Source organism: Sinohyriopsis cumingii, chromosome 17, assembly GCF_028554795.1.
Source record: "Sinohyriopsis cumingii isolate HCF-2022 chromosome 17, ASM2855479v2, whole genome shotgun sequence".
Lineage (NCBI taxonomy): Eukaryota > Metazoa > Mollusca > Bivalvia > Unionida > Unionidae > Sinohyriopsis > Sinohyriopsis cumingii.
Window position 1 is genome coordinate 87,055,701 of NC_142977.1, and position 12,815 is coordinate 87,068,515.

The window sequence follows — 12,815 nt, forward strand, 5'->3', positions numbered from 1 at the left end:
GTACTTACGGAATAGGTGCAGCTTCTTTGAATTCTAGATGGATGAAGGCGTTTAATCCATAGTAGAAATAAGAAACATATTTTGCCCATTGCAACCAGACTGGGGGCGTAGCAAAAGCACCACCTGGAATAAAATTTAAGGTCAATGGATCGTAAAATTCACAGCAATTCTTTCTTTCTCATGTGTTACCAGACACTGAGGGCTAAAAAAAAAACTATTCCAACATGTCAAACTTGATATGACTAGTTATATCAGTATATTTCAACATGTCAAACTTGATATGATTAGTTCTATCGGTATATTTCAACATGTCAAACTTGATATGACTAGTTCTATCAGTATGTTTCAACATGTCAAACTTGATATGACTAGTTCTATCAGTATATTTCAACATGTCAAACTTGATTTGACTAGCTCTACATAAAGTATAATTTCAACATGTCAAACTTGATATGACTAGTCTTATCAGTATATTTCAACATGTCAAACTTGATATGACCAGTTTATATAAAGTATAATTTCAAAGTACATTCTCCTCTAGTTAAAAGTCTCACCAAAAAATCAAAGTTAAAAAAGCAAATCGAAAACAAAATGAACGGTGACACAATTTTATTTTACTAAGAAGGCTTTTGATGTCCAGAAAGTTTCATCCCTTTTCAAACAGGAGTGTGAAAACTAACTATAGCCAAAAACTGGAGAGGAGATTTTTACATTATTATATACTGAAAATCAACATTAGTTTGCATAACAGCTCCAACAGTTATTACCCAATCAAACTATACAGCAGAAGAAGCTAACAAAGACTGCATTTAGAATTAATTATGAATTTAAAATATCTAAAGATGTTGCATTTCAATTATTGCACATTACATGCACATTTCTCTAAGTATCTGAGTTTTGTAATGAATAAACACACTCATTCAAAGAAAAGTAACGTGACAGAATATAACAACAAAATCTGCTTTAGCTGGGGTTATTAGTGTGATACACAGTTAGATCAATCGAAAAACTGATTGATCAACAAGCCAAAAGTTGATATAGTCTAGTGTCAATTATAAAAATATCTGATTAAGAAAGATACCATGATGTCTTAAAACTGTCAAACAGAATGCATTAGAAGCATCAAATCGAATTAGATGGCTTTTTAAAGTTATTGTTGACTGAATATTACTTGTAAAACGTGGGTCACAGTACTCATCATAACATGAGTAGCAGTGTTATGATGAATATTGTAGTAGTAGTAGTAGTAGTAGCAGCAGCAGCAGCAGTAGTAGTATTAGTATTTTGTTAGTGTTGTAATATTTTCTCTAAATAAATCAAGGCTAATAACTTCAATATGACTGGCTGGATTCACAGCAGTGTGTGTGCATGTGTGTGTGTGTGTGTGTGTGTGTGCTGAGAGAGGTGCAAGGGAATCATGTAGTTCAGATATCATGGGCCTCGTACCTACCTAAAAACAAAGCTTCCATGGTTTGATTCTGACTACAGATTACAGTGTTTTGTAAATTTAACCCATTGAAGTAATAATCCAAACTCTAAAAATGCCAAATAGGTTTTACATTTTTAAAAGAGAGAGAAAGAAACTTCAAGTGTACATATTATGATCTAACCTAAAAAGTGTAACCCATTGAAATTCAACCTCACTTAATTTATAAATATACTCTACTTCCACCTATTCAGAATGGTAAAGCAATACTAATATACAACAGGTTAAAATATTGATTTGACAAGGTTGATTATCAAAAAGTCCTCATTTTGAACACTGAAAACCCCTTACTCCAATCAACTTTTTGTTTTGGCCTCAATCCTTAATTTATATTTCCTCTTAAGTGTTTATAGTCTATGCTACATTATGGTCTTATATACTTTTCCAACAATCTGAAGGCTCCACACATACAAAAGCAGGTACCCCTTGAACCAGAAGTGCTATCAATTATTAGTTTTGCAACTAAATTGCAAAAGATCTGTCAAAATCAATGTTCTGTCATACTTTTAATTCACATGTTTACAATCGCATTAACAATCCAAAACACAAACACAATCATTTTGCAAAGCGCTTGTGTGGAATGTCCCTATCAGACATGTGGTTGAGGTTCTACCCCCGACTCCAACACATGTCCTGGTAAAAGATCGATCAACCAAAGTTGGTGGCTTCCTCTTAGTTCTCTTGTTGCTTTCATTGAACCACACAATACCGACATTTGACCAGTCTAGAATGCATCTCATGAGATATGATTACTTATGCAACTGAAATAAAATAAATAGAAAGAAGAGATAGTCAAAAGGACAGACAGATAGACAATCTGAATGACAGATTACCAAAAAGCATCATGGATAAAAGCCCCAGTGATACCAGAATTAGGGTCCATGGCGGATTGACGACAGTTCCAATGAAAAGACCAATACTCTGTCATGATAAATAAAAGAATATCAGAAAAGCAGTACCTTAATTATGTGGTGGACAACCAATCTCAGATCGATTTAAATAATCCCCCCTACACAACCTTATCTTACATTACGCATCATTTTGAAATATTAGTATGTCTACTTCTAGATTAGGTATGTTGTGGTGCTGGCAAATGGAAGCATGCCAAACAAGTTCTAAATTATCTTGAATTATTAACTTGTTTTACCACTGATATACAGTGGAGCCTCATTAATCCAGACTTCATTCATCCAAAACCTTGCTATCTGGACATAATTCAATGGGAATGGAATTCCTAAGCATTAATTTGCTCTGTTAATCAAGAAATCCGCGTTCGGATCTGGAAATCAAAATCAAGGACCAAAGTGTAAAATTACTTTAAAACTAGTATCGATAATCTGGAAATATACTGTCCAAAACAAAGAAAATTTGAAAAATCATATATAAAAATAGTCGGATAATACAGATTCACCTATGCAAATTTGGAGGTGTGTCAATGTATCAATCTCTGATTGGTCAAATTCTAGTGGTATGTTAAAGTTATCAATTGATCACGTGATCATGTGTGTGGAAAAACTAAGATGCATGACCATATTGCAACCAGCGATTGTATAAACAATGCCTGTTTTTGCTAGTCACCAAGAGGGTTGGTAATAATTAAATAAACACACTGGGATCAAATCGTCCACGCATTTTGACATAACATATGGTAAATAAATTAAGTGTGTCATTAAGCCTCTTTGTTGTTTACCAATTGTACGTAACAATCACAGTTTACTGATGGCTGTAAAAATACAGTTGATCGATTTAAGCTGTGGACAGTACAGGGCTTCATTTCAGAACAAAATGGGGACGTCAATTATCAGCTCATTAGCAGCTATAACAGCTGTAAAATACGACTTATAAAAATGACAGCATTTTATTAGCATAGCAACATTAATTTTGTATTCTGAGTAGACGTCAGCAATATTCACCTGTGATGACATAGAACACAATAGTGAAGCCCTTGAGAATCTATGACCACTATCAATAATCATTGCAGATAGATTATCCAAAGAATCCAGGACAACAAAGGTTACAGATTTCTTCAGGAAATACTGTACAAAGTACGTATGATGCTCATGTTATAACGTCAAATAAGCACACATCAATATATGTATTCATTAATTTATTTCACGCATTACAGTACATTTACAGCTAGCATATACATGTACATGTATACGGTGTGATGACATCATAAAATAAAAATGTGCATGATTCAATTATCCGTTAAACTTGTTAATCTGGGCATATTCACTGGGAACGAATGTGTCCAGATTAATGAGATTTCACTGTATTCTCATCATTCGGCTCTACATGGAACATAAACGCATAAAATATGGTTTTCTTCTTTCAAATCAACTGAACAAGACATTTAACCATTATCTGACAATTTCTGTGTCTGGCTGTAAAGAAGTTTGTGGACCTAAGGACTGTATACTCCAATCTGACAATTTCTGTGTCAGGCTGTAAGGAAGTTTGTGGACCTCAAGGACTGTATACTCCAATCTGACAATTTCTGTGTCAGGCTGTAAGGAAGTTTTTGGACCTAAGGACTGTACACTCCAATCTGACAAGTTTCATGCAACATTTCCATATTAAATTATTTCTCACAACATGCTATCATGTTAACTTACTATTCCTTATCAGTTTGGAGGACTTTATTGTACTTTAAACACACTTCTATTTTGCTTAGTGGGTGAGAAAAACATTAACGAACCTTAAGTTATTTTCTTAATCAGTATATCCAAAGTTTTTTTAAGCGTAAATTATGTAGCTTTCCCAAATATATTTTGCTGTGTACGGACAACAATTATAACAATATTACATAATTATCATGCACTTCAGCTTCTCCACTTCAAACATGAAAGAGAAAGAAATAAAGGCATTAGAGACTTTAATTAATTTTAAGATACTGACTTAAATTCAATATGTTTTTGGAAAATCAGCCAACTTTAATGCATGTATATTGAATTTTACTTTTCATAATGGTAATGGGGACAAAATTATATAATGTACCTCAATAACAATGCCCCGATTACAAGCTGATTACTGCAGCTAGTTTCAGTTTTGATGGGTTGCTATGAAACTTAATGAATAATATGGTCATCACCTTAAGATGTGTTTATTTTTATGTCACTTTATTCATGTAATTTTTGTAAGAGTTATTGCCCTTTCAGTTTTATGACTGTGCAATAATGTAACTGGCACAACCTGCAATGAGAAAAAACTATGGTATTAAAAGAGTTATTTCCCTTTCTAACTTTCAGCTGAATGCATTGTTTGACAGAAATGGTGAACACACCTAGTCTCATAGATTTCAGTGGATCACAATAAAGCTTGGAACAGTTATGATTATCAACATAAGATATTGATATCAACAAATAGCATTCCTCCGGTATGTTTATCAGAGTTGTTGCCCCTTTTGACTTGTAGCTTCATGCAGTTTATGGGACAATCTCGTTAGCTTTTGCCGTACAATCATCTCCATCCTGGGGAAGGAGGATATCGTGGAGTTGGGGTTATGTTTACTTGAGCAACCTGTTCACTAATTCTTTTTCTTTGTGTGCATCTTTGATTTCCATGGCTACACCACCACTTGCCATCATCACATTGTACATAAACTTAAAATAGTCATGTTTTTTTTTCTCCAAATGATATAAGCTGTGCATCTGTTTGAAACAGGTACACCAAACTCCTGTAATATTTATCAAATTTAGGATTTCCCCCATCAGGGAAGGGGTTAAAAAATATCTAAGAATGCCAATGTATTTAAAATGTAAATATAGGGACAGGGTTAAAAATATCTGTTTTGCAGATGGTTACTGTATAAAAACAAAGTACAGCACCATGTTTAATGAATTTTCACTCAGCATTTTAGGAGATGACGGATAGACAGACAGATGGAAAAACTAACAGATACATTATTCTTAAGTTTTGGAATAATAAATGCAGTACAGTAAAGATGGCAACCATACTGCGATACAAGGCTGATGGGAAATGTCATCCCATGAAAATTAAATAATTCTTTGGTTCAAAGGCAAACCCACACTAAAGAAGCAATCAATGAATGATGTAACTGAAAATCATATTACATAAATCAGACTTCACACGCACACACCATTGTATAGAATAAAATATCATACTTTATCAAGAAGTGTACGATTACACCTCTCCCTCGATAACTCGCACACATCGGAGTCCAAAAACATAGACTGCACTATAAACAAGGGTACGAGTTACCGAGGGACATCCCAAAAATCAGCTTGACAAAAGACGTCCAGAGAACTGCGGGGATGATTGTGGGGACTGGGCTGTTATTTGATGGAATCCTCAGTTTATAATCGCGTAGAGAATAATTGTCAATAAAGCACTTTTTCTGATGAAGGTCTTTGTTATTCTGTTTAAATCTCATTTATTTTCAAAATGTCCAACATCTGAAAGATTGATAATGTTTCCAAATTGTTTCAACAACCAACACAGTACATGAAATCATTCATGTATTACGTCAAGTCTTTATGTTTTTGCTGATTATTCTGGTTCACAGAGTGGAATATAATAAATTTTTCTAAACAAAAGAGTCTTCGAAGCCGGGAACCAGACTTATTTTCGAAGACTCTTTTGTTTTTTGATTGATCCAATTGATCCTACAAAGGGATGTAATCCATATTAACTCGAGCGTTCTATGATTATTTATAAAATAATGTAGATCATGCATTCTACTGAATCCCCCAAATCATATGTTTCTAATTGTATTTGACAAAGTTTCTCAAATAAATTAGGTTTAAACTACACTAAAATCAGATATATAGATGGACTACCAGTACTCATACATCATCAGTGATCCATGATTTTTAGTTTCGCAATTCAGTTTAAAGCAAATTGTAATGTCAACACTTCACCTATATTCATTCTTAACCAGCTGACGATTCGGTGTCTCTCTTTGATTATACCGGTTGTTGATAAATTGGTCTTTGGTTTCCAACAACAATCAAAGCCAGTTGCCGCAATTGTTTAGACCTTGATATTGGTTTTAGCTACCGATACTAGTTACCATATTGCCGGTACCCCATTGTTCTTTATCATTAATCCGCATCAATTACGCTACCCGTTTTTAATATCAATGGGATTAAGTACAACCGGAAATGATGCCCACTCCCTTCTCTAGATGTAAATAATGAATTTAGCCATGGGCATTGTTTTCATTGCTATAGTACGGTTAACATTTTAATGAGTTCGGTATATTTTGATCAATCTTTTAAACTGGAAGGAATAAACATAGCATGCACAGCCACGTGGCTCTTGTTGCATTGGATATCATAATTAAAACAAATATGGTTTAAACTAAACTAAAATCAGATATACTGTGAGCGCGCGCGTGCTTGTGTGTGTGCGCATGAGAGAGAGAGTGAGAGATGAAAAAAATTGTCCATGTACAAGATCGTTCTTTTATTCAGGGCGGTTTTTATTTGTAGCTTTTGCAAAGAGAAAAAAGACGGTATTTTGAGTTACCTGATGATTGTGATAATCCTCACGTATTACGAGCCTACTATATTCCATTATCAATAAACACCTCTAAATCAACAATTCATTCTTGTTTTAATTACGATGTACATTGTCACAACAACCACATGGCTATGCAGTGTTATTTACACCGTAATTAAACATGCTTAGCGCTTTGGCTATAATTGAAACCAGATTGAGGGCAAGAATCGACAGAATAGGTCAAATCAGCGAGGCTGCCAGTAGGGAAATGAGGCTTCTTTTTAGGGAAATGAAACTCTGTCAACGTTTTATTGAAGTCATTGTCCATACAAAATTTGTTATAAGGACAAGAGATCATACCCATTACTTTGTATTCGAACTCGCCGATAAAGATAATAGTGGGGTATATCATTGAATAGATTAGTAATAAAATGTTAATTATATCCAAGTCCAAAAAGAACAAACACTTAAAAAATAGTATATATATATATATATATATATATATATATATATATATATATATATATATATATATATATACGAATCGATTTAACGGAGTCCGTGACTTTCAAACTTACGATAGAAAATGACAAGTTTGTATAAGTTACGTTCGTAACTACAGGTAACAAAATGAACTACAACATGGATGTGCTTTCAGTTATAATAAAACAAGCATGGACTGTTTATTCAGCTGTGTCAATTGATAACAAAATATAGCAGTTCAGAAGTAAAATCACAAGCATGTTAGCATCGGTAATGCAATTTCACGATTGCCGGTAATATGGAATATCATACAACGATACCATCAATATTCATGCAACCGGAAGTTACTAGTATAAAATACAAAGCCAAGTTATTGACCTGGCCTCGTCTTATACTCCGAATCGACTTATATATGGACGAAGGATGGAAAATTTACAAAATTGGTCAATTCGACTTATACTCCGCATCGACTTGTAGGCCGGAAAATACGGTAACCACTGATACACTACCAAACAAGATTCCTTTTAATAATAAAAAACGCAACATTTTGTGAGACAATCATCTTCGTCAAACTGAATTTTTGAATTGTTCAATTAGTAAAATATTGATGCATTGATTTCACTGCAAGTAACAGTGAAACTTCATATCAACCTAGAGAATATCTATACATGCAATTCAGGAATTCTCTGAAACTCGTTTTCCTCACAATGGTCTGTATCTGTGAAACAAAGCACTTCATTTTACAAAGTACTCATTTTGCTTGGTTGCCTTGCTATATTTAATCAGAGCTATGATTGATAGGTTAATTTAAGGTAGTTTAATTAGATTATATACACAATAACGTTTATAACAGTGTTTGATTAATCAAATGAAATGAGTTACCCTACATACGACTGGAGGCGCTGGTTCTTTAAACATGTAGGATTTGTATGCCTTTTAAATGTTTTGTTTATTCCACCTCCTTTATTAGATTCAAAAGATGTAATTAATGTGATAATATTTCTGCAAGTCAGTAAGCAAAACAAGGTCAGCACTTAATTAGGTTCTCAGAGAAATGCTCGCAGACATAGCTGTTACAGTAGATTTAAGCATTTTACGTTTAATTACAAGAGGACACATTGCATTTATGATAACTACACTTAAAAGGAACTAAAAGATGAAACTAGAGCACAAATTTCAATTGATACAAAAAGTTATTGAATTGGTATTTATTTATCAAAGTACTGCCTCCACTAGGCATAAGTGACATTTGCATTGTATCATTAATTGAGGTGTACTAAGAATGTCGTTTGGAAAGAAAATGTAACAAATTTTATGACTTCTTTTTAAAGTTGATATTTCATAATGTTGATTAAAATTTCCAGGTCCTATCTACCATTTTTGATGATTAAACGAGCGATATAGCAGTTATTGTTACCAATTTTGATCATGATTTTCTTCAGGTTCAACAAATAGGAATAATCTTTTGGGTATTTTCTGGTTTAAAAAATGTGATCCATGCCTGACTCCATGCTATAAATGGGTTCGTGAGTTATCAGGATGCGAGTTATCGAGGGAGTGGTGTATGACCTAGTTTTTTTTTTAAAATAACACTTAAGTAGATGTAAACTGAAAGTGAATACAGAAGAACTGTGCACATAAGAGAAGCCTATGTGGTTATACAATCCAGCTGGGATGATGTAGGCATTGTTTGTTTGAGCCCCCAGCCAAGTCATACCAAAGACTTACAAAACTGGTACTAACAGCTGCCTCGCTTGGCACTCAGCATCATGAGGTTAGTGTTAGGACTGGTCAGCCTGGTGTCAGGATAATGTGACTGGGTGGGACATCATGCTACATGTCTGTGGTAGGATGCCCAAGTGCTAGACATCACAATAAACTGCCATACTGCAGACATCATAGCGTAGCAATATAACTAAAACTGATAAAGTTATGTTCAAAATCAAGATTACACTTACACACACACACACAGTAAATTACAAGTTCCTGTTTTAAAAAGACACTCTCCTTCTCTAATTTATATGAAACAAGTCTCCATATGCAAGTAAACAAAAATTAGAAAGAATTTGTACAGGTTATCACCTACACTTGAGATAAAACAATAAATTGAAAGAAACTGAACTAATTTTGTAGTTATTTAAGAAACAACTTAGTTGGAACTTGTCTTCTAGATCAAGTGATACTATGCCATCCCTCACACCAACCTCAACTTCTTCAAGAGGTCCTAGTTTAAATGATAGGAGGCCAAGTAAAGTTCATGTGGTAGTCTATAGTGTGTAGCCATACCTGTGCCGCAAACACATCTATCACAAGGACTCCTACACTTCCGAGGAAAGCCAGAATACCATTTAAGTTCGCAACCCAGTAGATGACACATATATACACAACAGGCTGAATGACTGACAGTGGAAACTCGCTGATTGTCTTGGCAAAACAGAAGGCTGATACACGATACAATTTATAACTCCTCTCTTTGTTTATCACCTTCATTTCCTTTGGAACTGAAAATATGTTAATTTCTCACTTTATGCTGGGCCCAAGTAGAAATACCTAATTGTCTGTATTTACATATTCAGACTGAGTTACTAAGAAAAAAGAACAATTCAAACTAAATGCAAAAGCACAGACTTATTTGTGGTACACCATTTAGTTCAATATTCCCAAAGAACATCCTGTTTAACACTAATTGCATTGTTATTCATTATTTTAAAATTAATCAGACATTTTATGATGCTCAATTTAACTTATTAAACACTGGTCAATGTTAAAAATGATTTTAATGCAAAGAAATAATATAGTTATAAGATATGCTGCAGTACCTACATGTTGATATGGCATCCAGTAATGCGAAAAAGGCCCACTGCACTGTTGTGAAAAAGAACTGAAATATACAAAGTTTATACAAAATAAATAAAAATGCTGACTTTGGTGGGGTTAAGACTGTAAGATTTTGGACTGCTTCATAATTTAAACTCAGTGTAAAGACAATTAACACTTTCCCAGCAGCAGGGAAGTTGTACAGACCTTCGTGAACAGACAAAATAAAGCTTCCTACGAGAACTTTCTCCGTAGAAGCCTCGGATTTCATTTTTACAGCCTTCTACGGAAGCTAATTTTCATGCATTTCAGACCGGATGCATCGGGTGGTCGCGCCGGTGTGTTAGTAAATATAGCATCCGAGACAGGAAAAATAAATGAAGGGAATTTTTTGTTGTTTTTTGTTGCAACGTTGGGCTGCTTTGGCCAATTTTACGTCGCATTAAAATAATATACTTGAAAATAATATGAGTTCGAAAACTAGTACAGTTGGAGAGCCTCATTCCGCTAGATTAGCGCGAGAGCAATTAGCGGCGGTGAGGAAACTTATTCCAGCAAAAGAATTATTTAAGGAAGAAGTCCGAACACACGAAGACGCAAAATTGCATCTTACCGATTTATCATCACAGTTGTTAAAGCCGGTCACCGAAACAGTTGAGCGAGTCGTATATGGTGACATAAAAGATCCGGATATCAGGAAACGCGGAATTGTTCCTGTGGTGAGAGACATTGAGGAACATACTCGATTATTGCCGGAACGAATAGTACAAACACAACGAGCACTAACACAAGCACAACGAGCACAACGGCAAACCACAACCACAACCACAAACACAAGCACAAGCACAAACGCAAGCGCAAAAAGAAGAACAACTAAAACAAGAACAAGAAGAAAAGAAGAAAGAAGAAAAGAAAAAAGAAGATGAAGAAGAATCAATAAAAGATCCCCTCGCGAATTTAACAGGAAGATATTTTACTACGGGGGGGGGGGGGGGGGGGTTGCGGAGCTAGATTTAGAATTAAAGGATCAAAATATTGACGAACTTGGAGACTTTGCGAGACGTAGTTTTGGTATAAGACATAATTATTTAACGAAAGATGGATTAGGTAGATATGATTCACGAGAAGACTGGTACAAAGCAATATATCGAGTAAAATATAAACAAAAACAGGCTAGGTTTAGTGATCCGAGATTTGCTGAATTTTTCAATTTTGCAAAAGGTGAAGTTAAGGAAACACCCCCGGAGCCACAAAAAACTCAACCTCAGAAATGGGAGGAAATTCCTGAAATTGTAGGAACTTCGCCAGTCTTAGATTTTAACTCTGTTGGACTTGGAAGGTTAAAGGATGAAGACGAAATGATTAAAATCGCCAAATACGGCTACAAAGACAGAGGTAAATATTTATATTCTGGATCTTTATCAAAATATACCGAAAATGAATGGATTCCCGCTGTGTATTTTGCTTCAACGAGGAGGAAGGTTGATTTTAATGATCCGGGTTACAAAAAATTTCTAGAAAAAATAAAAGAATCGGAAGAGCCAGAAGAGAAATTCGAAGATGTATTATCGCCATCGTCGCAAATGTTTCCAGAACCAAAGACAGGAAGAGGATATACCGTTTGCCCTGACAGCGTTGTCAACGATGTATCTCGCCTCGAAATATTAATCGGAGGAAAACGAGCCGGAAATAACTCTCGTGAAATAATCAATGAAGCCTCAGATATTTGTCAGCGATTATTTCGCGGTGGCGTCATCGACTCCTACATTTATAAAGAGCTCGTTGACGAACTCATCGATTAAAATAACACAATTGAAATAACATGATTGTTCACAAACATCAACGCAGACCTAGACAGGTCCACATAGTTAACTCTCGATTGCCTGTATACAAATATATCCACGGCAATGGACTCGGTGATATCGTTAAAAGTTTCGTCACGCGAGTAGTCCCTAAAATAGGACCCGCAGCTAAGCAAATCGCATCAAAGGCAATAGGAAAGATAGGCGAGACTGTCATTTCTGGTATTGGTAATTTGGCCACTAAGGGCTTCGATTTTGTCAGAGGTAAAATATCAAATTTAATACGTGAAAAAAACAGCCTGTCAAATTATCTAGCACCAGCGAAATGCCCCCCGAAATCAGTAAAGCCATAAACGACGCAGCAAATAAAAAAATAAATGATCTAGCGCAGGAAGTTGCTAACACAAATCTCGCAAAGGAAGTAGCAAGGGAAGTCGCGAACACAAGTTTCGTATCGGGCGGCGGTCTTCGTTTTAGATGAAATTCTTATTAATAAATGTTCGCACAAGTGTCAAACGAAGTGTTCGACATGGACGAGCCTGTAGGTAGAGACACATCCGTGCGTGATTTCCAGTATTTCTCATACGACGCAGTGACACCAAATGCGATCGCTCGTATTGAAATTCAAGTTCACGATACAACGAGATATTTTCTTCCATCTGAGGCGTATATCGAATTTGTTGGTAAAATTGTGAAGGAGGATAATACCAACTTTGACAAAGAATTTAATGTCGGACTTGTCAACAACGGTATTATGGCATTAT

At 35.0% G+C, this 12,815-nt stretch overlaps 1 protein-coding gene across 2 annotated transcripts in view; it reads right to left on the reverse strand.

The window, feature by feature from the left end:
• Window positions 1-12,815, reverse strand: part of LOC149779374 (uncharacterized) — a 58,567-nt gene that overhangs the window by 10,953 nt on the left and 34,799 nt on the right. For both annotated transcript variants that reach the window (XM_089940006.1, XM_089940005.1), the window contains exons 10-13: window positions 10,256-10,313; window positions 9,719-9,933; window positions 2,320-2,407; window positions 9-123 (exon numbers count right to left, since the gene is read on the reverse strand). In XM_089940006.1, the coding sequence (XP_089796132.1) occupies window positions 9-123; window positions 2,320-2,407; window positions 9,719-9,933; window positions 10,256-10,313 (476 nt within the window). The remainder of the gene's footprint in view (window positions 1-8; window positions 124-2,319; window positions 2,408-9,718; window positions 9,934-10,255; window positions 10,314-12,815) is intronic.